Below are 27,078 nucleotides of genomic sequence, written 5' to 3'. Positions count from 1 at the left end.
AGCCCGCTCCATACGTGGTGGGTGCCAGCTGTAACATACAGCAGGCACCCAGCCACATTGATTGAGAACAGAGATCCCACCAAGCCTCGTCATTTAACCCCTCAGGTGCAGTGATCAATGCTGATCGCGGCACAGCAGAAAGTCCCGACTTCCTCTGCCTTTCAATCTGAGACCCTGCAGTGAAATAGAGGGGCTTCGATTGATTACCTAGGCAGCCTGGATGCTTGTGAAGCTTTCCAGGCCTGTCATGGTAAGCTCCCTGCTGCGCTGTGCTGTGAAAATCCTATTCACCCTAATAGATCTCTATTAGGGTGATATGACAAGGGGGGGTGGGTCAGGATCCTAGGTTCCCCTTAACCCCTTCGCTACCAGCGGCATACCTGTACCGCGCTGGAGCGATGTGTAAACATGGCGCCTGCTCGCATGTGTAGCGGGCGTCATGGCTGGCAGATCTCTACCGTTTCATACAGCAGAGACCTGCTGCTACTTACCGTGATCGGCAATAATGCCGATTGCGGTAATTAAAGGCTTTAGATGCCGTGATCAAGCGAGACCACGGCATCAAAATGCGCAAAAACACGGAAGCACGAACCCCATGTGGCCAATTTAAGCATCGCTATTTGCGCAGAACACTTTCAGCCTCGCTAATGAGGCTGAAAGTGTTCATGCTGCAATTCTTATATTGGCCCCCAGATGGCAGGCCAGGATAAGAAAATGAGCAAATAAGGGTTTAAATGTCAAATTTAAAAATCCTTGACAAAAACTAAATAAAAATAAAATAAAAAAAACATTTATAGGCTCATATAGAAGCTTCAAAATGATCACAAATAATAATAATAAAAAAAAGGTTTAAATTACCCCCCTTTCTGCATAATAAAAAAATAATATATATCTAAATAACAATAAATGGATCATCATGACCGAAAACACCCGTACTATTAAAATATTTGTTTAAAAAATTCCAATACGGCGAATGGTGTAACGGAAAAAAGGCAATCTTTTAATTGCTTCTCTTACCCAAAAAAATTTAATAAAATGTGATCAAAAAGTCACGCACACTCTAAAATGGTATCATATATGTGAATTTTTTTAAATCAAAGTTTAAAATTTATTTAAAAATAAAATACACATATGGGATATCGTTGTAATCGTACTAACCCAGAGAATGAAAGACATGGGTCAGTCTTGCCATAAACGAAACTGTGGGAACAAAACCCATAAGACGGTGGAGGAATTGCATCTTTTTCCAATTCCACCCCATTTGGAATTTTTTTTTTACCACTTCCCACTACATTTTATGCCATAATTAATGGTGGCATTAGAAAGTACAACCTGTCCTGCAAAAAATAAGCCCTCATATAGCTATGTGACCAGAAATATTAAAAAAAAAAAAAAAAAAAAAAAAAAAAAGTTATGGCTCACTGAAAATAGGGAAGAAAAATTTAAAATGCAAAAACAAATAAACCTCCGGTATACTAAGGCCTCTTTCACACAAGCGCGACGGATTAGGTCCGGATGCGCACCATTTTGCAAGCAAGTCAGTTTTGTCTGCATTTGCGTTAAATTTTTTCCGTGCAATGCGTTTTGATGAGTTTTTCAGGTGCGTGATTAAAAAATTGGTTTACAAACATCTCCTAGCAACCATCAGTGATTCCGGATGCAATGCGTTTTTTTCGCTGAAGCCCCATTCACTTTTATGGGGCATGGGCTGCGTGAAAAACGCAAAATATAGAACATGCTGCGTTTTTCATGCAGACCCATTGAAATGAATGGGTCAAGATTCAGTGCGGGTGCTATGCGTTCACATCACTCATTGCACATGCGAAGAAAACTCGCTCGTGTGAAAGGAACCTAAAACCATGCCCACAAATGTATGAACTATTAACTATAAAGAAAACTCCAGCAGTTATGATGCAGAAGGGTGATTTTTTTATTGAAGTGCAGCTTGTACATAGTGACATTTTGTCCGGATATGGCCTTTATCACACTGGATGGCTGCGCTCAGAGAATAAGGGTAGCGTGCAGTTGCACGAGTAGGTAGTTGCGCCTTCACCCTTCTGCATCATAACTGCGGGAGTTTTCTTTATTGTTATACATGGGATGGGAACCCGACTCCAAGCATTCATTGGCAGAGTGCCATGAAGTTCTGCATCAGAATTGAACCATTAACTAGTAACTGAAAAAAAAATAAAAAATATTTAAGCACACAGACACACACACTATTTGCCATTTTTTGGGCTACTTTCACACTAGCATTTTAGTTTTCCGGTATTGAGAGCAATCATAGGGGTCTCCATACCGGAAAAAAAACAAACACGCTTCCGTTTGTCCCCATTCATTGTCAATGGGGACAAAACTGAACTGAACAGAAGAGAATGCATATTTAAAAAAAAAAAAAAAAAAAAAAACCCCACACACACACAACACCTCACATGCAAATTTACACTTACTGGGATATCCATGTGACGGGGTTCCTCAGACATACTGTAGGATAAGTACAATGGCTCATCATCTAAAACATAATTTTCATCTGCAGTACGACCATTATTCTCCATCCTGACCGACGAGTACACACAAGGTGAATGATCCTATTGTAGGGGCATCAAACAAGTAGGTTAACATAAAAGTCCAGCCAGTTACACATTTAGATTTTATATGAGTTATCCTCACCTGTATAGCTTTTATATCTGGATATTTCTTTCTCTGTCCCTCTGTGGAGTCGGTGACTCGCCTGTTCTGCAAGAAAGAGGTTTACAGGAGTTAGAAACAAAAGCAAAAAACGTAAACCTCAATCAAGATCACAATTAGTTAAAAGCTATGTACACCTGTGGTGGCATTTAGTTTATTTTTACATTGTACTCTTTTTAAGATAAAAATTTTTTTTTCAAGTGGTCTTCATTAAAAATGATCAGCAGTTTTTCCTGCACAGCTTTGAGTTTATCTACTAGCAGGATCTGTATTTTAGGCAATAAGTTGTGTGGGTGCTCACCCATCTAATACCATGCAAGGTGCTCTATGTCTGACTGGCTCACCCAGCCAGTATAAAGAATTGATACAGTATTCCGGACTGGAGCATATAAAATAAATGGATAAATATAGATATAAAAAAATAAATATGGTGAGTAGTATAGTAATCCGGATGCAAAATTGTCTTATAATGTCCCAGGGAGAATGTCTGGTATTCCAAAGATAAAATAATTGGTGAAAAATAGACAAAAAATAAAATAAAAAATTATAATAATGATAAAAAGTAGAAGAGTAGAAAAAAAAAAGAAGGGGGAAAAGTCTGTGCCTGTGCACCAGGGATGGTACACTGTGCTGGGGTGCTAGTTGTAGTGCACAATATGGAGTGCTAGTAATAGTGCATGTAGTATGGACGCATAAAATTGTGAAGGCTTATTTAAGAAATAGTGTGGCAGGCAGGTGGATGGCGAGGATCTCCGGTGGCATCCCACACGGAGGTAATTCCTCTGCCTGTTACCTTAGCAACTCCTTCTGCCTCCATTAATTCCGAATAGTGGCCATTAGTTTATGCACTACTCTTTAAAAGGGGTATTCTGGTTATAACAAGTTACTCCCTATACACAGGACAGGGAGGGTCCTACTGCTGGGATGCCACCAATTATGAGAAAGGTGCCCTCGTACCCTATTGAGCCCGCCTGAAATTGATGGAGTGGTCAGCACTCCTGAAAGTGGCCACTGAAATGGGATGGCTGGACCTATGGCGGGAGAGACATCCCCTAACGGTGCAGTACTCTTGCTTTACCCCCTCTAGAGGTGCCTTATCCAGGATAGACTACATCATGGGTAATGCACTAACCCTTACTGAACTGGAGAGTATTGAGTACTGCCCGCAGGGGCCCTCTGATCACGCCCCGCTGTTAGCAAAGTTCTTACTGTTGGATGGTCGGGAGAGAGGAAACAAAATGCATATACACCCCTTCTGGCTCACCCTGATGGGGTCTAATGATCGGATTCCGGATCAACTCCATATGTTCTTTGAGGTGCAGGGTGACAACAGACGAGCTACTTATCTGGGAGACGTTAAAAGCTTACTTACGGGGTTGCATCAAGTCATCCATAGCTTATATTAAAAGAGAGTCCCACCGTAGGGAAGTAGAGCTGCAGGAGACTTGCAAGGTAGCCGAGAACGCTTTTATTGATAATCCCTCTGAGGTTAATAGAGTAGACTGGCTTCTTAAAGGGAGACAGTACATGCAACACCTGCAGGAAAAGTGTGACCGCAAACTTTTCTTTCTTAAACAGCAGTCTTTTGAGCAGGAAGGTCAGGCAGGTAAGCTTTTGGCACATATTGCCCAGAATAATTCCTCAGCCCCTCCGGTCCTGCGTATAAGAGGATCGGACGTTGAGATAAAAGAAAAGTCGCCGGACATTCTTGCTAGATTCCAAGAATTCTATCAAGAATTATATAATTCAGTGTCACATTATTCAAGCCAGGAGCTTGAAACATACTTGCAGGAGGTGGCACATCCCCAATTGAGTGCTGAGGATAGGGAAATGCTGGAGGGGGATTTTACTCTAGAAGAAATACAGGATGCCATGCGAGGTCTATCAACTGGAAAGGCTCCCGGCCCTGGTGGCATTCCGATTGAGGTGTACAATAGGTATGGTGACATTTTGTCCCCTAGAATGAGGAGCATGCCGCAGGCGGCTAAGACTCAACAGAAACTGCCAGACTCCTATGACGCCACCATAGTGATCATCTTGAAGCCTGATAAGGACCCCTTAGATTGTGGCTCGTACAGACCCATATCCTTGCTAAACCTGGATTATAAAAGGTTCTTACGAAAATGATTGCCAATAGATTGAATAGGGTCGTTGCCTCTATTGTACACCAGGATCAATCTGAATTCATACCGGGGAGGTCTACTTCCAATAACATCAGGAGGGCGCAAGTTATCACGCAAATTGGCAGAGCCTTAGATAGGCCATGGGTCCTAGCTTCTTTGGACACGGCCAAGGCCTTCGATTCGGTGAAATGGCAATTGCTTAAGATGTCAACAGGCCAATGCCAATTTCTGGCATATGATGTGGGAGTGTAGAACTATACAGAGTTTTTGGAGGGATGTGACATCCTTATTGTCAAATTTAGTGCCAGATACTGTTCCCCTCTGTCCCAAGATGTGCCTGCTGGGAATTATAGACGAGGAGATATGGTCTCATCACCATAGGATATTCCTGGAGGAAACTTTATTTCTGGTGGGGGGTCCCAGCAGTATGACCCCCAACAATCTGGTAGTTAGGGGATTATTATGTTGGCTTGAAAAAGGCAACATACTGTTATTCGTTGTTGGTTCAGCTTATTATGTTGGCTTGAAAAAGGCAACATACTGTTATTCGTTGTTGGTTCAGCTTATTATGTTGGCTTGAAAAAGGCAACATACTGTTATTCGTTGGTGGTTCAGCTTATTATGTTGGCTTGAAAAAGGCAACATACTGTTATTCGTTGGTGGTTCAGCTTATTATGTTGGCTTGAAAAAGGCAACATACTGTTATTCGTTGGTGGTTCAGCTTATTATGTTGGCTTGAAAAAGGCAACATACTGTTATTCGTTGGTGGTTCAGCTTATTATGTTGGCTTGAAAAAGGCAACATACTGTTATTCGTTGGTGGTTCAGCTTATTATGTTGGCTTGAAAAAGCCAATATATTTATATTAGATTGTCAAAAAGCGTTTCAGCTTATTCTTCTTATTATGTTGGCTTGCAAAAGCCAATATATTGATATTCTATTGTCAAAAAGCAATAATAATAATAATAATAATAATAATAATAATATTATTATGGCTTGTAAAAGCCAACATATTGTTATTAGTCAAAAAGCGTTTCAGCTTATTCTTATTATGTTGGCTTGCAAAAGCCAACATATTGTTATTCGATAGTCAAAAAGCGTTTCAGCTTATTATTATTATTATTATGTTGGCTTGTAAAAGCCAACATATTGTTATTCGATAGTCAAAAAGCGTTTCAGCTTATTATGTTGGCTTGTAAAAGCCAACATATTGTTATTCGATAGTCAAAAAGCGTTTCAGCTTATTATGTTGCCTTGTAAAAGCCAACATATTGTTATTAGATAGTCAAAAAGCGTTTCAGCTTATTATTATTCTTTAGACTCAAAATGGTGGCTCACCTCAGGCAGAGTTCTGGATCAGGTGCTACTAGCCCAGTAAAGAGGAACACCCCTCCTCTAGTAAGGAAAAATAGCTAAAATCAAAATTAGGGCGAGCACTCAACACTTGGCACCAGTTAGTTGTGGATAAAATGTTTATTAAATCACAATAATAACGCGTATATTAGAAATGTAAACTAAAAACTTCCAATAAAATACATGACAATTCACATATATAAGAAACTGTTACTAAAATCCGAAATCACTGGTATAAATATAATCAATCTGGGCAGTTAATGACAAAATTGCATATCAAATTTCCATGTGCACTTTAAAATGGTTCATAAATATCACTCCAATGTTGGTGATGAGCGAATAAGTCAGGTCGTGCAAATGTAGCCAATCTGAGTAGTTAGTAACAAAACGAGCGCTTCAATTTTCATGCGCAACTCAGAACAGTTCACGGATATCACTCCAATGATAATAATAAGCGGGCGAATCAAGCCGTTCCTGTGTGAACACGTACTTTGGTATCTTAAGTAACGATGGTTTAATCAAGTACCGTGTAGACTTAGCAGGATACAAATGTGATGTTCCTACCTTCCACTCCGAATCATACGAATGCTTCTGTGAGCGTGTTGAATAATTCAGCGGCAGAGAGCAGCTCCGGCGTCTAGCTTGTAGCTATTGTGATGTACTGTTCTCTGATCTCGCGGGATTTCGCGGAGTTTCGGAGGAGGTATACGTCCTGAATGATACACAAGATTCTGTGCTTGGCGTCTCGATAGTTCAAATTCTTCTGCTTATATTAATATTTGCATGGCCATGCATAGATTGCGGAGATTTCTTTCACAGGTGTGTGTCCAGACCCGTTTCGGGAACTCTATCCCTTCGTCAGTGGTACAACAACACCTGTGTTTCTCCGCTTTTTATGTCCAAAGATTGCACCAAATCCTGGATAACTGGAATGACTTTCAACTTAGAAGAAAACGCATGCGTTTCTTTATATGTGTTTTTGGTGCGGTTTTTTTTCGCATACATGCGTTTTTCATATTATAGATTCCTTTTAGCATTTTCTATACTTTGCAAAAAAACAATTTGAAATTGCAGGTTGCATATGCAAGATATTGTCATTTTTCTGGATAAGTGACATATAATACTGCAATAGTAATATTTGTGCTAAAACTTCAATAATAAAAATACTATATATAGATACTGTTTCTTCATTTTTTCTTAATACATATATTGATCTAAAACCCGTCATTCATTTGAATATCCAATTTTAACAATTTAAGATAATGGATAAATGAAAATAATGGTATACCATATATGTAATTGACAAATAATGTTCATAAAATATAAAATACACTTTAAAATATAAAAATATATATAAAAGACTTTTGAGCGAGAAAAATATTAAAATATTTTATATTGGGATAAAAATGCACATTTCGTTCAGACTATACAGATGTTGAATATAGATCTCGACTGATAGGGTGTACGACTGGGGGCCCGCAGCAGAGTCCACGACTCAGTGTCGATAAACGGCCTGACTGAGTCGCAAGAGTCGGACTGGGGGCACCCAGTCTACAAGAATCCAAAAATCTCTAGTTCAGCATTCAAGCCCATTGGCAACAGAGATCCAAATTGATAAATATGTTTGGATTCTGTCCTAGACATCTGTTTGATGTAATTTCCACCACGCCAGTGTCTGTCTACCTTTTCCAATGCCATGAATACCAGGCCTGTGGGATCTTTATTATGTACATCTTTATAATGTTTTGATAGACAATGCTTGTCATATCCCTTTTTGATATTAGCTATATGTTCAGCTAGCCTGGTCTTCAAGGGACGTTTAGTTCTCCCTATATATTGTCTCCTACAGGGGCATTGAATGAGGTAGACGACTCCTGTTGTGTTGCAAGTTAGGCAATCTTTAATCTCCCATGTATATTTGTTTTGTGTTGGAGATAGTAGTAATTTTTCTACACATGGGATTAACCTTGCATGCCATGCACTTCCCGCATTTAAAAAAGCCCTTTAGATTCATCCAAGTGCCTAAAATGGTGTTCTCCTTTTTATTATTTTATGGTTTTTAATTGATGGGGCTATTTTTAGACCTAAATTAGGCACTTTGGTGAATATTAATGCCGGGTTAGTTGGTAGTAAGTGGCCTATCTTTTTGTCACTTAAAATATGATGCCAATGGGTTTTAATGATTTTCTGTAGCCGTTTGTGGCTGTTAAATGGAAAAATGATTTTATTATTAATAACCTCACTGTCTTGTATTGCCTCAGTCTTACTTGTTTTATTCGTGAAAAAGGTACTTCTGTCTAGTTTCCTAGTTTTTTCCAGAGCTAGATTGATTACTTTTTCGGGGTATTGTCTTTCCATAAATTGATCTTTCATCCTAACCGCTTCCTCCTCAAAATCTTCATCTTGTGTACAGTTTCTTTTTATCCTACGGAACTGGCCATAGGGCACATTGATTAACCAAGTCGGCAAATGGCAACTGGAAAACTGTATGAAACTATTTTTTGCGGTAGGCTTCGAGAATGTATTGCAAATGTACCTTTGTTCTTTTGTTCTAATTTTAAGATCTAAAAATTCTGTTTCATTTGCAATACTTGCAGTAAATCTCAGGTTTAGCTGGTTGTGATTAATTTCTTCTAGGAAAAGATCTAATTCTTCTTTTATTCCAAATAAAGATGACATCATTATGTTGGCTTGTAAAAGCCAACATACTGTTATTCGACAGCCGAAAAGCGTTTCAGCTTATTCTTCTTCTTCTTCTTTTTATGTTGGCTTGTAGAGCCAACATACTGTTATTCGATTGTCAAAAAGCGTTTCAGCTTATTATTCTTATTATGTTGGCTTGTAGAGCCAACATCCTGTTATTCGATTGTCAAAAAGCGTTTCAGCTTATTATGTTGGCTTGTAAAAGCCAACATACTGTTATTCGATTGTCAAAAAGCGTTTCAGCTTATTATGTTGGCTTGTAAAAGCCAACATACTGTTATTCGATTGTCAAAAAGCGTTTCAGCTTATTCTTCTTTTTATTATTATTATTCTTAGCCGCGTTTTCTATACGCTACTCCTCCTACAGTTTTGGGGCTACATACCCCAAACTTTCTACACTTCTTCGACCTATAGCGACTCGAGTTGCTTGTGCTTTTATAAGCGATCCCACCCCCGGGGCCCCCGGGGCGGGCCCTGGAAGCCCCCTTTTTTCCCATAGACTTTGACAGGGTACATTTTCAAATCGCTCCCACTCGTCAGCCTTTGAAGCTAAAGTCGCCAAACTTAAGTCACTTAGTCATGGGGTCAACCCGAAAATTTTGGGAACATTTCGGGGCCCCTAAAAAATGGGCGGAGCCACACAGAACCAATCAAAATCTCCCCATTGACTGTAATGAGACCTACAAATTGCTACTCCTCCGACATTTTTGGGAGTACAAATTCCAAACTTTGCAGACTTGGTCGGCACCCAGCCTAGTACCTTGCTTGTGCTTTGTTACCCGATCCCACCCTCCGGGCCCCTGGGACGGGCCCCCAAAATCCACGTTTTTCCCATTGACTTTGACAGGGAAAATTTTCAAATCGCTCCCAGTCGCACAGATTTTAAACTAAAGTCACCAAACTTGGGTCACTTAGTCATGGGGTCAACCCGAAAATTTAGGGCACATTTCGGGGCCCCCAAAAGTGGGCGGGGCCACACAGAACCAATCAAAATCTCCCCATTGACTGTTATGAGACCTTCAAATTGCTACTCCTCCGACATTTTTAGGAGTACAAATTCCAAACTTTGCAGACTTGGTCGGCACCCTCCCTAGTACCTTGCTTGTGCTTTGTTAACCGATCCCACCCTCCGGGCCCCTGGGAAAGGGCCCCCAAAATCCACGTTTTTTCCATTGACTTTGACAGGGAAAATTTTCAAATCGCTCCCAGTCGCACAGATTTTAAACTAAAGTCACCAAACTTGGGTCACTTAGTCATGGGGTCAACGCGCAATTTGTTAGCACATTTCGGAGACCCGAAAATGTGGGCGGGGCCACACGGAACCAATCAAATTCTCCCCATTGACTACAATGGGACGTTCAAATCGCTACTCCTCCCACAGATTTAGGAGTATCAATACCGAACTTTGCACCCTTGGTCGACACATACCCGAGAATCTTGCTTGTGCTTTGTTAACCGATCCCACCTTCCGGGCCCCTGGGGCGGGCCCCCGAAAACCTCTTTTTTTCTCCCATAGAGTTTTAACGGAAAAATGCAAACGTTTGTCACTCATACAGCTTCGGAGTGAAACTCACCAAACTTGGGTCACTTAGCCATGGGGTCAACCTGAAAATTTCTGTCACATTTTGGGGACATTAAAAAGTGGGCGGAGCTACAAACAACCAATCAGAGTTTCCCTATTGACTTCAATGAGAAACCTTTAAATTGCTGTCATTCTCACAGTATTTAAGCCAGAATACCCAAACTTGGCACCGTAGGTCATTGGGTGACTGGATTCAAAAATTTACGAAAAAGTGGGCGGAGTCTACAACGGCCAATCAAATTTCAGCCATTTGTTTAAATGGGAAAAATTCAAACTGCCGCTGCTCTTAGACTGTTAATGGCAGGCTCCCCAAACTTGGTACAGTTGGACAATTTAGGATTAGGATTAAAATTTTGAAAAGTGGGCGGGGCCAAAAACAACCAATCAGATTTCTTTCATTGATGTCAATATGGAGAAAAAAAATTCCGGAAAATTGAAAAATGCTGCCATGATTGATGTCAGGGGCTTCAGATCGCTGAAATCAGGTGACAGATTACTTTAGAATCAAAAATTTAAAAAGTGGGCGGAGCCAACAACAACCAGATTTTCCCTATTGACTTCAATGAGAAACCTTTAAATTGCTGTCATTCTCACAGTATTTAAGCCAGAATACCCAAACTTGGCACCGTAGGTCATTGGGTGACTGGATTCAAAAATTTATGAAAAAGTGGGCGGAGTCTACAACGGCCAATCAAATTTCAGCCATGTGTTTGAATGGGAAAAATTCAAACCGCCGCCGCTCTTAGACTTTGATTGGCACAGTCTTGAAACTTGGCGCAGTTGGTCACTGGAGGACTGGGATTAAAATTCAAAAAAGTGGGTGGAGCCACCAACAGCCAATCAGACGACAAGCCAACATCTTGTGGTTTCTTCAGAAACGACACATTCTAGTTATGTTGGCTTGTAAAAGCCAACATCTTGTTATTCGATTGTCAAAAAGCGTTTCAGCTTATTCTTATTATGTTGGCTTGTAGAGCCAACATACTGTTATTCGATTGTCAAAAAGCGTTTCAGCTTATTATGTTGGCTTGTAAAAGCCAACATACTGTTATTCGATTGTCAAAAAGCGTTTCAGCTTATTATTATGTTGGCTTGTAAAAGCCAACATCTTGTTATTCGATTGTCAAAAAGCGTTTCAGCTTATTCTTATTATGTTGGCTTGTAAAAGCCAACATACTGTTATTCGATTGTCAAAAAGCGTTTCAGCTTATTATTATTATTATTATTCTTATTATTATTCTTAGCCGCGTTTTCTATACGCTACTCCTCCTACAGTTTTGGGGCTACATACCCCAAACTTTCTACACTTCTTCGACCTATAGCGACTCGAGTTGCTTATGCTTTTATAAGCGATCCCACCCCCGGGGCCCCCGTGGCGGGCCCCGGAAGCCCCCTTTTTTCCCATAGACTTTGACAGGGTACATTTTCAAATCGCTCCCACTCGCCAGCCTTTGAAGCTAAAGTCGCCAAACTTAAGTCACTTAGTCATGGGGTCAACCCGAAAATTTTGGGCACATTTCGGGGCCCCAAAAAGTGGGCGGGGCCACACAGAACCAATCAAAATCTCCCCATTGACTGTAATGAGACCTTCAAATTGCTACTCCTCCGACATTTTTAGGAGTACAAATTCCAAACTTTGCAGACTTGGTCGGCACCCACCCGAGTACCTTGCTTGTGCTTTGTTACCCGATCCCACCCTCCGGGCCCCTGGGACGGGCCCCCAAAATCCAAGTTTTTCCCATTGACTTTGACAGGGAAAATTTTCAAATCGCTCCCAGTCGCACAGATTTTAAACTAAAGTCACCAAACTTGGGTCACTTAGTCATGGGGTCAACGCGCAATTTGTTAGCACATTTCGGGGCCCCAAAAAAGTGGGCGGGGCCACACAGAACCAATCAAATTCTCCCCATTGACTACAATGAGATGTTCAAATCGCTACTCCTCCCACAGATTTAGGAGTATAAATACCGAACTTTGCACCCTTGGTCGGCACATACCCGAGTATCTTGCTTGTGCTTTGTTAACCGATCCCACCCTCCGGGCCCCTGGGGCGGGCCCCCGAAAACCTCTTTTTTTCTCCCATAGAGTATTATTGGAAAAATGCAAACGTTTGTCACTCATACAGCTTCGGAGTGAAACTCACCAAACTTGGGTCACTCAGTCATGGGGTCAACCTGAAAATTTCTGTCACATTTTGGGGACATTAAAAAGTGGGCGGAGCTACAAACAACCAATCAGATTTTCCCTATTGACTTCAATGAGAAACCTTTAAATTGCTGTCATTCTCACAGTATTGAAGCCAGAATACCCAAACTTGGCACCGTAGGTCATTGGGTGACTGGATTCCAAAAATTATGAAAAAGTGGGCGGAGTCTACAACGGCCAATCAAATTTCAGCCATTTGTTTAAATGGGAAAACTTCAAACTGCCGCTGCTCTTAGACTGTTAATGGCAGGCTCCCCAAACTTGGTACAGTTGGACAATTTAGGATTAGGATTAAAATTTTGAAAAGTGGGCGGGGCCAAAAACAACCAATCAGATTTCTTTCATTGATGTCAATATGGAGAAAAAATTTTCCAGAAAATTGAAAAATGCTGCCATGATTGATGTCAGGGGGCTTCAGATCTCTGAAATCAGGTGATAGATTACATTGGAATCAAAAATTTAAAAAGTGGGCGGAGCCAACAACAACAAATCAGATTTTCCCCTATTGACTTCAATGAGAAACCTTTAAATTGCTGTCATTCTCACAGTATTTAAGCCAGAATACCCAAACTTGGCACCGTAGGTCATTGGGTGACTGGGGTCAAAAATTTTAAAAAGTGGGCGGGGTCTACAACGGCCAATCAAATTTCAGCCATTTGTTTAAATGGGAAAAATTCAAACTGCCGCTGCTCTTAGACTGTTAATGGCAGGGTAATAAAACTCGGCACAGTTGGTCACTGGCGGACTGTGACAATGTATATCTCATTTTGGGGACGCTAAAAAGTGGGCGGAGCCACAAACAACCAATCAGATTTTCCCTATTGACTTCAATAAGAAACCTTTAAACAGCTGTCATTCTCACAGTTTTTAAGCCACAGCACCCAAACTCGGCAGGGTGGGTCAGTGTGAGGCAAAGGTCAAAATTGATAAAAGTGGGCGGAGTCTACATCGGCCAATCAAATTTCAGCCATGTGTTTGAATGGGAAAAATTCAAACCGCCGCCGCTCTTAGACTTTGATTGGCACAGTCTTCAAACTTGGCGCAGTTGGTCACTGGAGGACTGGGATTAAAATTCAAAAAAGTGGGTGGAGCCACCAACAGCCAATCAGACGACAAGCCAACATCTTGTGGTTTCTTCAGAAACGACACATTCTAGTTATTATTATTATTTTTATTATTATTATTCTTAGCCGCGTTTTCTATACGCTACTCCTCCTACAGTTTTGGGGCTACATACCCCAAACTTTCTACACTTCTTCGACCTATAGCGACTCGAGTTGCTTGTGCTTTTATAAGCGATCCCACCCCCGGGGCCCCCGTGGCGGGCCCCGGAAGCCCCCTTTTTTCCCATAGACTTTGACAGGGTACATTTTCAAATCGCTCCCACTCGCCAGCCTTTGAAGCTAAAGTCGCCAAACTTAAGTCACTTAGTCATGGGGTCAACCCGAAAATTTTGGGCACATTTCGGGGCCCCAAAAAAGTGGGCGGGGCCACACAGAACCAATCAAAATCTCCCCATTGACTGTAATGAGACCTTCAAATTGCTACTCCTCCGACATTTTTAGGAGTACAAATTCCAAACTTTGCAGACTTGGTCGGCACCCACCCGAGTACCTTGCTTGTGCTTTGTTACCCGATCCCACCCTCCGGGCCCCTGGGACGGGCCCCCAAAATCCAAGTTTTTCCCATTGACTTTGACAGGGAAAATTTTCAAATCGCTCCCAGTCGCACAGATTTTAAACTAAAGTCACCAAACTTGGGTCACTTAGTCATGGGGTCAACGCGCAATTTGTTAGCACATTTCGGGGCCCCAAAAAAGTGGGCGGGGCCACACAGAACCAATCAAATTCTCCCCATTGACTACAATGAGATGTTCAAATCGCTACTCCTCCCACAGATTTAGGAGTATAAATACCGAACTTTGCACCCTTGGTCGGCACCTACCCGAGTATCTTGCTTGTGCTTTGTTAACCGATCCCACCCTCCGGGCCCCTGGGGCGGGCCCCCGAAAACCTCTTTTTTTCTCCCATAGAGTATTATTGGAAAAATGCAAACGTTTGTCACTCATACAGCTTCAGAGTGAAACTCACCAAACTTGGGTCACTCAGTCATGGGGTCAACCTGGAAATTTCTGTCACATTTTGGGGACATTAAAAAGTGGGCGGAGCTACAAACAACCAATCAGATTTTCCCTATTGACTTCAATGAGAAACCTTTAAATTGCTGTCATTCTCACAGTATTTAAGCCAGAATACCCAAACTTGGCACCGTAGGTCATTGGGTGACTGGATTCCAAAAATTATGAAAAAGTGGGCGGAGTCTACAACGGCCAATCAAATTTCAGCCATTTGTTTAAATGGGAAAAATTCAAACTGCCGCTGCTCTTAGACTGTTAATGGCAGGCTCCCCAAACTTGGTACAGTTGGGCAATTTAGGATTAGGATTAAAATTTTGAAAAGTGGGCGGGGCCAAAAACAACCAATCAGATTTCTTTCATTGATGTCAATATGGAGAAAAAAAATTCCAGAAAATTGAAAAATGCTGCCATGATTGATGTCGGGGCTTCAGATCTCTGAAATCAGGTGATAGATTACTTTGGAATCAAAAATTTAAAAAGTGGGCGGAGCCAACAACAACAAATCAGATTTTCCCTATTGACTTCAATGAGAAACCTTTAAATTGCTGTCATTCTCACAGTATTTAAGCCAGAATACCCAAACTTGGCACCGTAGGTCATTGGGTGACTGGGGTCAAAAATTTTAAAAAGTGGGCGGGGTCTACAACGGCCAATCAAATTTCAGCCATTTGTTTAAATGGGAAAAATTCAAACTGCCGCTGCTCTTAGACTGTTAATGGCAGGGTAATAAAACTCGGCACAGTTGGTCACTGGCGGACTGTGACAATGTATATCTCATTTTGGGGACGCTAAAAAGTGGGCGGGGCCACAAACAACCAATCAGATTTTCCCTATTGACTTCAATAAGAAACCTTTATACAGCTGTCATTCTCACAGTTTTTAAGCCACAGCACCCAAACTCGGCAGGGTGGGTCAGTGTGAGGCAAAGGTCAAAATTGATAAAAGTGGGCGGAGTCTGCATCGGCCAATCAAATTTCAGCCATGTGTTTGAATGGGAAAAATTCAAACCGCCGCCGCTCTTAGACTTTGATTGGCACAGTCTTCAAACTTGGCGCAGTTGGTCACTGGAGGACTGGGATTAAAATTCAAAAAAGTGGGTGGAGCCACCAACAGCCAATCAGACGACAAGCCAACATCTTGTGGTTTCTTCAGAAACGACACATTCTAGTTCTTATTATTATTATTCTTAGCCGCGTTTTCTATACGCTACTCCTCCTACAGTTTTGGGGCTACATACCCCAAACTTTCTACACTTCTTCGACCTATAGCAACTCGAGTTGCTTGTGCTTTTATAAGCGATCCCACCCCCGGGGCCCCCGTGGCGGGCCCCGGAAGCCCCCTTTTTTCCCATAGACTTTGACAGGGTACATTTTCAAATCGCTCCCACTCGCCAGCCTTTGAAGCTAAAGTCGCCAAACTTAAGTCACTTAGTCATGGGGTCAACCCGAAAATTTTGGGCACATTTCGGGGCCCCAAAAAAGTGGGCGGGGCCACACAGAACCAATCAAAATCTCCCCATTGACTGTAATGAGACCTTCAAATTGCTACTCCTCCGACATTTTTAGGAGTACAAATTCCAAACTTTGCAGACTTGGTCGGCACCCACCCGAGTACCTTGCTTGTGCTTTGTTACCCGATCCCACCCTCCGGGCCCCTGGGACGGGCCCCCAAAATCCAAGTTTTTCCCATTGACTTTGACAGGGAAAATTTTCAAATCGCTCCCAGTCGCACAGATTTTAAACTAAAGTCACCAAACTTGGGTCACTTAGTCATGGGGTCAATGCGCAATTTGTTAGAACATTTCGGAGACCCGAAAAAGTGGGCGGGGCCACACAGAACCAATCAAATTCTCCCCATTGACTATAATGAGACGTTCAAATTGCTACTCCTCCCACAGATTTAGGAGTATAAATACCGAACTTTGCACCCTTGGTCGGCACATACCCGAGTATCTTGCTTGTGCTTTGTTAACCGATCCCACCCTCCGGGCCCCTGGGGCGGGCCCCCGAAAACCTCTTTTTTTCTCCCATAGAGTATTATTGGAAAAATGCAAACGTTTGTCACTCATACAGCTTCGGAGTGAAACTCACCAAACTTGGGTCACTCAGTCATGGGGTCAACCTGAAAATTTCTGTCACATTTTGGGGACATTAAAAAGTGGGCGGAGCTACAAACAACCAATCAGATTTTCCCTATTGACTTCAATGAGAAACCTTTAAATTGCTGTCATTCTCACAGTATTTAAGCCAGAATACCCAAACTTGGCACCGTAGGTCATTGGGTGACTGGATTCCAAAAATTATGAAAAAGTGGGCGGAGTCTACAACGGCCAATCAAATTTCAGCCATTTGTTTAAATGGGAAAACTTCAAACTGCCGCTGCTCTTAGACTGTTAATGGCAGGCTCCCCAAACTTGGTACAGTTGGGCAATTTAGGATTAGGATTAAAATTTTGAAAAGTGGGCGGGGCCAAAAACAACCAATCAGATTTCTTTCATTGATGTCAATATGGAGAAAAAAATTTCCAGAAAATTGAAAAATGCTGCCATGATTGATGTCAGGGGCTTCAGATCGCTGAAATCAGGTGATAGATTACTTTGGAATCAAAAATTTAAAAAGTGGGCGGAGCCAACAACAACAAATCAGATTTTCCCTATTGACTTCAATGAGAAACCTTTAAATTGCTGTCATTCTCACAGTATTTAAGCCAGAATACCCAAACTTGGCACCGTAGGTCATTGGGTGACTGGGGTCAAAATTTTTAAAAAGTGGGCGGGGTCTACAACGGCCAATCAAATTTCAGCCATTTGTTTAAATGGGAAAAATTCAAACTGCCGCTGCTCTTAGACTGTTAATGGCAGGGTAATAAAACTCGGCACAGTTGGTCACTGGCGGACTGTGACAATGTATATCTCATTTTGGGGACGCTAAAAAGTGGGCGGGGCCACAAACAACCAATCAGATTTTCCCTATTGACTTCAATAAGAAACCTTTATACAGCTGTCATTCTCACAGTTTTTAAGCCACAGCACCCAAACTCGGCAGGGTGGGTCAGTGTGAGACAAAGGTCAAAATTGATAAAAGTGGGCGGAGTCTACATCGGCCAATCAAATTTCAGCCGTGTGTTTGAATGGGAAAAATTCAAACCGCCGCCGCTCTTAGACTTTGATTGGCGCAGTCTTGAAACTTGGCGCAGTTGGTCACTGGAGGACTGGGATTAAAATTCAAAAAAGTGGGTGGAGCCACCAACAGCCAATCAGACGACAAGCCAACATCTTGTGGTTTCTTCAGAAACGACACATTCTAGTTATTATTATTCTTAGCCGCGTTTTCTATACGCTACTCCTCCTACAGTTTTGGGGCTACATACCCCAAACTTTCTACACTTCTTCGACCTATAGCAACTCGAGTTGCTTGTGCTTTTATAAGCGATCCCACCCCCGGGGCCCCCGTGGCGGGCCCCGGAAGCCCCCTTTTTACCCATAGACTTTGACAGGGTACATTTTCAAATCGCTCCCACTCGCCAGCCTTTGAAGCTAAAGTCGCCAAACTTAAGTCACTTAGTCATGGGGTCAACCCGAAAATTTTGGGCACATTTCGGGGCCCCAAAAAAGTGGGCGGGGCCACACAGAACCAATCAAAATCTCCCCATTGACTGTAATGAGACCTTCAAATTGCTACTCCTCCGACATTTTTAGGAGTACAAATTCCAAACTTTGCAGACTTGGTCGGCACCCACCCGAGTACCTTGCTTGTGCTTTGTTACCCGATCCCACCCTCCGGGCCCCTGGGACGGGCCCCCAAAATCCAAGTTTTTCCCATTGACTTTGACAGGGAAAATTTTCAAATCGCTCCCAGTCGCACAGATTTTAAACTAAAGTCACCAAACTTGGGTCACTTAGTCATGGGGTCAACGCGCAATTTGTTAGCACATTTCGGGGCCCCCAAAAAATGGGCGGGGCCACACAGAACCAATCAAAATCTCCCCATTGACTGTAATGAGACCTACAAATTGCTACTCCTCCAACATTTTTAGGAGTACAAATTCCAAACTTTGCTGACTTGGTCGGCACCCACCCTAGTACCTTGCTTGTGCTTTGTTACCCGATCCCACCCTCCGGGCCCCTGGCACAGGGCCCCCAAAATCCACGTTTTTCCCATTGACTTTGACAGGGAAAATTTTCAAATCGCTCCCAGTCGCACAGATTTTAAACTAAAGTCACCAAACTTGGGTCACTTAGTCATGGGGTCAACACGCAATTTGTTAGCACATTTCGGAGACCCGAAAATGTGGGCGGGGCCACACGGAACCAATCAAATTCACCCCATTGACTACAATGAGAAATTCAAATCGCTACTCCTCCCACAGATTTAGGAATATCAATACCGAACTTTGCACCCTTGGTCGGCACATACCCGAGGATCTTGCTTGTGCTTTGTTAACCGATCCCACCCTCCGGGCCCCTGGGGCGGGCCCCCGAAAACCTCTTTTTTACTCCCATAGAGTATTATTGGAAAAATGCAAACGTTTGTCACTCATACAGCTTCGGAGTGAAACTCACCAAACTTGGGTCACTTAGTCATGGGGTCAACCTGAAAATTTCTGTCACATTTTGGGGACATTAAAAAGTGGGCGGAGCTACAAACAACCAATCATATTTTCCCTATTGACTTCAATGAGAAACCTTTAAATTGCTGTCATTCTCACAGTATTTAAGCCAGAATACCCAAACTTGGCACCGTAGGTCATTGGGTGACTGGGGTCAAAAAATTTTAAAAAGTGGGCGGGGTCTACAACGGCCAATCAAATTTCAGCCATTTGTTTAAATGGGAAAAATTCAAACTGCCGCTGCTCTTAGACTGTTAATGGCAGGGTAATAAAACTCGGCACAGTTGGTCACTGGCGGACTGTGACAATGTATATCTCATTTTGGGGAGGCTAAAAAGTGGGCGGGGCCACAAACAACCAATCAGATTTTCCCTATTGACTTCAATAAGAAACCTTTAAACAGCTGTCATTCTCACAGTTTTTAAGCCACAGCACCCAAACTCGGCAGGGTGGGTCAGTGTGAGGCAAAGGTCAAAATTGATAAAAGTGGGCGGAGTCTACATCGGCCAATCAAATTCCAGCCATGTGTTTAAATGGGAAAAATTCAAACCGCCGCCGCTCTTAGACTTTGATTGGCACCGTCTTCAAACTTGGCGCAGTTGGTCACTGGTGGACTGGGATTAAAATTCAAAAAAGTGGGTGGAGCCACCAACAGCCAATCAGACGACAAGCCAACATCTTGTGGTTTCTACAGAAACGACACATTCTAGTTATTATTATTATTCTTAGCCGCGTTTTCTATACGCTACTCCTCCTACAGTTTTGGGGCTACATACCCCAAACTTTCTACACTTCTTCGACCTATAGCGACTCGAGTTGCTTGTGCTTTTCTAAGCGATCCCACCCCCGGGGCCCCCGTGGCGGGCCCCGGAAGCCCCCTTTTTTCCCCATAGACTTGGGTCACTTAGTCATGATGTCAGGGGCTTCAAATCTCAGAAATCAGGTCATAGATTACTTTGGCTTCAAAAATGGAAAAAAGTGGGCGGAGCCAACAACAACAAAGGGTACAGTGGGCGGGGCCAAAAACAACCAGATTTCTTTGATTTCAATGGGAAAATTGAAAAATGCAGAAAATTGCAAAATGCTGCCATTATTGATGTCAGGGGCTTCAAATCTCAGAAATCAGGTGATGGATTTCTTCGGCTTAAAAAAATTTTAAAAAGTGGGCGGAGCCAACAACAAATCAGATTTTCCCTATTTACTTCAATGAGAAACCTTTAACTTGCTGTCATTCTCACAATATTTAAGCCAGAATACCCAAACTAGGCACCGTAGATCATTGGGTGACTGGATTAAATTTTTTTATAAAAAGTGGGCGGAGTCTACAACGGCCAATCAAATTTCAGCCATTTGTTTAAATGGGAAAAATTCAAACTGCCGCTGCTCTTAGACTGTTAATGGCAGAGTTCTGAAACTTGGCACAGTTGGTCACTGGAGGACTGTGACAATGTATATCTCATTTTGGGGACGCAAAAAAGTCGGCGGAGCCACAAACAACAAATCAGATTGTCCCTATTGACTTCAATAAGAAACCTTCAAACAGCTGTCATTCTCACAGTATTTAAGCAACAGCAGCCAAACTCGGCAGGGTGGGTCAGTGTGAGACAAAGGTCAAAATTTATAAAAGTGGGCGGAGTCTACAACGGCCAATCAAATTTCAGCCATGTGTTTAAATGGGAAAAATTCAAACTGCCGCTGCTTTTAGACTTTGATTGGCACAGTCTTCAAACTTGGCGCAGTTGGTCACTGGAGGACTGGGATTAAAATTCTAAGTGGGTGGAGCCACCAACAGCCAATCAGATTTCAAGCCAACATCTTGTGGTTTCTTCAGAAACATTCTAGATAATAATAATAATAATAATAATAATATTATTATTATTAATAGCCGCGTTTTCTATACGCTACTCCTACAGTTTTGGGGCTACATACCCCAAACTTTCTACACTTCGACCTATAGCGACTCGAGTTGCTTGTGCTTTTCTAAGCGATCCCACCCCCGGAAGCCCCCTTTTTTCCCCATAGACTTTGACAGGGTACATTTTCAAATCTCTCCCACTCGCCAGGCTTTGATGCTAAAGTCACCAAACTTGGGTCACTCTGAAAATTTGGGCCACATTTCGGGGACCCCAAAAAGTGGCCGGGGCCACACAGAACCAATCAAAATCTCCCCATTGACTGCAATGAGACCTTAAATTGCTACTCCTCCAACATTTTTAGGAGTACAAATTCCAAACTTTGCAGACTTGGTCGGCACCCACCTGAGTACCTTGCTTGTGCTTTGTTAACCGATCCAATCCCTCCGGGCCCCTGGGACAGGGCCCCCAAAATCCATGTTTTTCCCATTGACTTTGACAGGGAAAATTTTCTAATCACTCCCAGTCGCACAGATTTTAAACTAAAGTCACCAAACTTGGGTCACTTAGTCATGGGGTCAACGCACAATTTGTTAGCACATTTCGGAGACCCGGAAATGTGGGCGGGGCCACACAGAACCAATCAAATTCTCCCCATTGACTACAATGAGAAATTCAAATTGCTGCTACTCCCACAGATTTAGGAGTATCAATACCGAACTTTGCACTCTTGGTCGGCACATACCCGAGTATCTTGCTTGTGCTTTGTTAACCGATCCCACCCTCCGGGCCCCTGGGGCAGGCCCCCGAAAACCTTTTTCTCCCATAGAGTTTTATTGGAAAAATGCAAACGTTTGTCACTCATACAGCTTCGAAGTGAAACTCACCAAACTCGGGTCACTTAGTCATGGGGTCAACATGAAAATTTGTCACATTTTGGGGACATTAAAAAGTGGGCGGAGCTACAAAACCAGATTTTCCCTATTGACTTCAATGAGAAACTTTTAAATTGCTGCCATTTCAACATTGTTAATGGCAGGGTTGTTAAACTTAATATATTCGGTTAATAGATGACTAGAATTAAAATGTTTAAAAGTGGGCGGAGTCTACAACGGCCAATCAAATTTCAGCCATTTGTTTAAATCGGAAAAATTCTAACTGCCGCTGTTCTTAGACTGTTAATGGAAGGGTCCTGAAACTTGGCACAGTTTGTTACTGGAGGACTGCAAGAATGTCTCATTTTGGGGACGCTAAAAGGTGGGCGGAGACACAATCAGATTTTCCCTATTGACTTCAATGAGAAACCTTTAAAAAGCTGCCATTCTCACAGTATTTAAGCCACAGCACCCAAACTCGGCAGGGTGGATCAGTGTGTGACAAAGGTCAAAATTTATAAAAAGCGGGCGGAGTCTACAACAGCCAATCAAATTTTTGTCAGTTTTAATGGGAAATTTAAAACGGTCGCTGAACTTACACTGTTAATGGCAGGGTCCCCAAACTTGGTATAGTTGGACAATTTAGGATTAGGATTGAAATTCAGAAAAGTGGGTGGGGCCAAAAACCACCAATCAGATTTCTTTGATTGATTTCAATGGGAAAATTGAAAAATGCAGAAAATTTAAAAATGCTGCCATTATTGATGTCAGGGGTTTCAATCATCAGAAATCAGGTTATAGATTACTTTGGCTTCAAAAATTGAAAGTGGGCGGAGCCAACAACAACAAATCAGATTTTCCCTATTGACTTCAATGAGAAACCTTTAAATTGCTGTAATTCTCATAGTATTTAAGCCAGAACACCCATACTGGGTCATTTTTACCCCAGTCACCGTAGGTCATTGGGTGACTGGGGTAAAAAAAAAAAAAATTATAAAAAAGTGGGTGGAGTCTACAACAGCCAATCACAATTTCAGCCATTAGTTAAAATGGGAAAATTTTAAACCGCCGCTGCTCTTATACCGTTAATGGCAGAGTCCTGAAACTTGGCACAGTTGGTCACTGGAGGACTCTGAGAATGTCCGTCTCATTTTGGGGGTGCTCAAAAGAGGGCCGAGCCACAAACAATCAGATTTTCCCTATTGACGTCAATGAGAAACCTTTAAAAAGCTGTCACTCTCACAGTATTTAAGCCACAGCACCCAAACTTGGCAGAGTGGGTCAGTGTGTGACATAGGTTAAAATTTATAAAAAGTGGGCGGAGTCTACAACAGGCAATCAAATTTAGTCAGTCAGTTGTTTTAATGGGGAAATTTAAAACTGCCGCTGCTCTTATACTGTTAATGGCAGGGTCCTGAAACTTGGCACATTTGGTCACTGGAGGACTGGGATTAAAATTCTAAAGTGGGTGGAGCCACCAACAGCCAATCAGATTTCAAGCCAACATCCTGTGGTTTCTTCAGAAATGACACAGTCTAGTTACTTTTAGTATTCTGTGCAAGAATATTCCATGTAATAAAGTACCCATCCCCCATTGTGCTGAAAAGGGCTACATTCGTGAGTGATCTCAGAGACATGCGTGATGCACACTAGGAGGGACTTATGGGAGTAACTGTGGTCTGCACTAACAATTAATAGGGATTCCACCTGGAACTTCACTCTCTTGTCTACCCCAGTCATGTGTTATAACGTGGCAGACAGCCATGTGTTATAGCATGGCTGACCTACCCCATAGTGCATGTTTAGACTAGTGATATTTAGCTTTTATTATTCTGTATTTCAGTTGGCTGTGTTATCTTCTATTTAAACACACTTAGTATATTAGTATATGTTGATTCACTTAGCCAGCGTAAGCTTATTCATTCTCAAATCTTTTGAATTCACATTACAGATGGCCACAGGTCAACAGAGGACTGCAAGGTGCCCAGGTGCTCTGGCTGAAAAACAAGCCCGGATTGGGAACTCAAATTGGCCCGGGGGGGGGGGGGAATTATTCCCTCATTTAAATCCCTGAAGCACACTCAAATAAGCTATTAATACGGGTGCCAGTGTAGATACCCTTGATTCTGGGTGCATCAATCTAGAAGAAATCATAAAGCCTTGAGAAAGGTCCTGTGAAAATGCACTCTAACCATTACAGGTGAACTTAATGTGACCTTCTCTAAACTTTTGAATGCACATGTCCAACTGTTCAATGTTTTAGTACTTTTTGCACAGCTTGCTGTTCTCCAACAAGGAGCTTAGGGGAAAATTCAAAACATTTGATTGATCCATGAATCGCCCAATAAATTTCCAGGTTCAATTAGAATTGGTATTTAAACAGTCCTCCACATCATGAGGTTTACATTTTGACATCATGAGACCAAGACAACACCTAACAATTGATCAACAGTACCTCACAGTTTCAAGGCTTCAAGTAGGATGTTCTCAGACAGAAGTGGCCACTGAGCTTAGGCTGCTTTCACACTAGCGTTCGGGTGTCCGCTCGCGAGCTCCGTTTGAAGGGGCTCATGAGCGGACCCGAACGCAGCAGTCCAGCCCTGATGCAGTCTGAATGGAGCGGATCCGCTCAGACTGCATCAGTCTGGCGGCGTTCAGCCTCCGCTCCGCTCGCCTCCACACGGACAGGCGGACAGCTGAACGCTGCTTGCAGCGTTCGGGTGTCCGCCTGGCCGTGCGGAGGCGTGCGGATCCGTCCAGACTTACAATGTAAGTCAATGGGGACGGATCCGTTTGAAGATGCCACAATATGGCTCAATCTTCAAGCGGATCCGTCCCCCATTGACTTTACATTGAAAGTCTGGACGGATCCGTCCGAGGCTATTTTCACACTTAGCTTTTTTTTGCTAATATAATGCAGACGGATCCGTTCTGAACGGAGCCTCCGTCTGCATTATTACGATCGGATCCGTTCTGAACGGATCCGATCATAATAATGCAGACGGAGGCTCCGTTCAGAACGGATCCGTCTGCATTATTTTTAGCATATAACAGCTAAGTGTGAAAATAGCCTCGTACGGATCCGTCCAGACTTTCAATGTAAAGTCAATGGGGGACGGATCCGCCTGAAGATTGAGCCATATTGTGGCATCTTCAAACGGATCCGCCCCCATTGACTTACATTGTAAGTCTGGACGGATCCGCACGCCTCCGCACGGCCAGGCGGACACCCGAACGCTGCAAGCAGCGTTCAGCTGTCCGCCTGTCCGTGTGGAGGCGAGCGGAGCGGAGGCTGAACGCCGCCAGACTGATGCAGTCTGAGCGGATCCGCTCCATTCAGACTGCATCAGGGCTGGACGGCTGCGTTCGGGTCCGCTCGTGAGCTCCTTCAAACGGAGCTCACGAGCGGACCGACGAACGCTAGTGTGAAAGTAGCCTTAGGCTACTTTCACACTAGCGTTCGGGTTTCCGTTCGTGAGCTCCGTTTGAAGGAGCTCACGAGCGGACCCGAACGCAGCCGTCCAGCCCTGATGCAGTCTGAATGGAGGCGGATCCGCTCAGACTGCATCAGTCTGGCGGCGTTCAGCCTCCGCTCCGCTCGCCTCCGCACGGACAGGCGGACAGCTGAACGCTGCTTGCAGCGTTCGGGTGTCCGCCTGGCCGTGCGGATCCGTGCGGATCCGTCCAGACTTACAATGTAAGTCAATGGGGACGGATCCGTTTGAAGATGCCACAATGTGGCTCAATCTTCAAGCGGATCCGTCCCCCATTGACTTTACATTGAAAGTCTGGACGGATCCGTACTAGGCTATTTTCACACTTAGCTGTTCTATTCTAAAAATAATGCAGACGGATCCGTACTGAACGGAGCCTCCGTCTGCATTATTATGGGCGGATCCGTTCAGAACGGATCCGCCCGAACGCTAGTGTGAAAGTTGCCTTAGAGTGTCAGAGTGTCATCAGCAGGTTGCAACAGATATACTGGAAGTCACAAAAAGGCATAGCAGTGGACATCTTTGGCCACATGCCACACCGAGACCACTTGATTGTGAACAAGCCCTGTGGAATCGGATGATGAATGCCACACTGTTATGGACTATTGATACAAAATGGATACTTGCTTGTTGAGCTAAGATGGCGGCCAGGCATTCAGCCTACACCTATAAACTAGAATCTTACTTTGTGTTTTTATCATGTGTTTCTTTGTGGTTTCCGTTCAGCTCAAGCAAGCAGGTACAAAGAAAGAAGTAGTAACGGTTTCACCCAGGAGCAAGGGGGAAGGGGGGAGGAATTTCCTCTGGCCGTCAAGGTTACAGAAAAGTAGAGCGTTCATAGCCAATAGAAAATATATACTTTATCTTTCACCCCCCTCCCACTCTCTCCTCTCGTGAAAACTATGTATTGTCTGTTGTTTTCAGAGATAAACCAGAGATACTGATTATGTAGTGAGTTGTCTGTCTGATCTCTCCGTGCACGTATCTTAATTTGGAGCAGTACATCAACCGAACTGGCAGCTTTGCCAGAACCAGAACAACACAACTCCAGGCAAGAGGCACCCAAGTGTGACGCGAGACCATTCGAAGCAGGTTACATCAGCATGGTCTGCATGCTAGACAACTTGAAAGGGTACCTGACCACACCACCAGACACAGACGTTAGGGAGCATCTATGCTGGACAAGGGACCAGTGGACCTCAGCACCGTTCACTGGATGAAAATAGATTCACGCTGAGCAGAAATGAAAAAAATAATTTGGTTCACTAGAGCTTACCACTAGCAACCCATCAATCTTTAAGCTATGGCTTTCAGGGCAGGGAACAGAGTTTCTCGCAGTAGTATACCGAGGATACACAGAGATGCTACTTCTGTCTGTGGGAAACTGAGCGCGGAGAGCGTGACAACTGCTGATATCTACCCCAAAATTTCTCAAGGGTACTAATCTCATATTCCCTC

At 43.1% G+C, this 27,078-nt stretch overlaps 1 protein-coding gene across 5 annotated transcripts in view; it reads right to left on the bottom strand.

Moving 5' to 3' along the window:
• Positions 1-27,078, bottom strand: part of LOC122940687 (catenin delta-1-like) — a 575,811-nt gene that overhangs the window by 457,170 nt on the left and 91,563 nt on the right. For all 5 annotated transcript variants that reach the window (XM_044297389.1, XM_044297388.1, XM_044297390.1 and 2 more), the window contains 2 exons: positions 2,671-2,736; positions 2,451-2,588 (listed from right to left, as the gene is read on the bottom strand). In XM_044297389.1, the coding sequence (XP_044153324.1) occupies positions 2,451-2,588; positions 2,671-2,736 (204 nt within the window). The remainder of the gene's footprint in view (positions 1-2,450; positions 2,589-2,670; positions 2,737-27,078) is intronic.

Source organism: Bufo gargarizans, chromosome 6, assembly GCF_014858855.1.
Source record: "Bufo gargarizans isolate SCDJY-AF-19 chromosome 6, ASM1485885v1, whole genome shotgun sequence".
Classification (NCBI taxonomy): domain Eukaryota; kingdom Metazoa; phylum Chordata; class Amphibia; order Anura; family Bufonidae; genus Bufo; species Bufo gargarizans.
The sequence above is the reverse complement of the archived record's forward strand: the minus strand, read 5'-3'. Positions and strand labels throughout refer to the sequence as shown.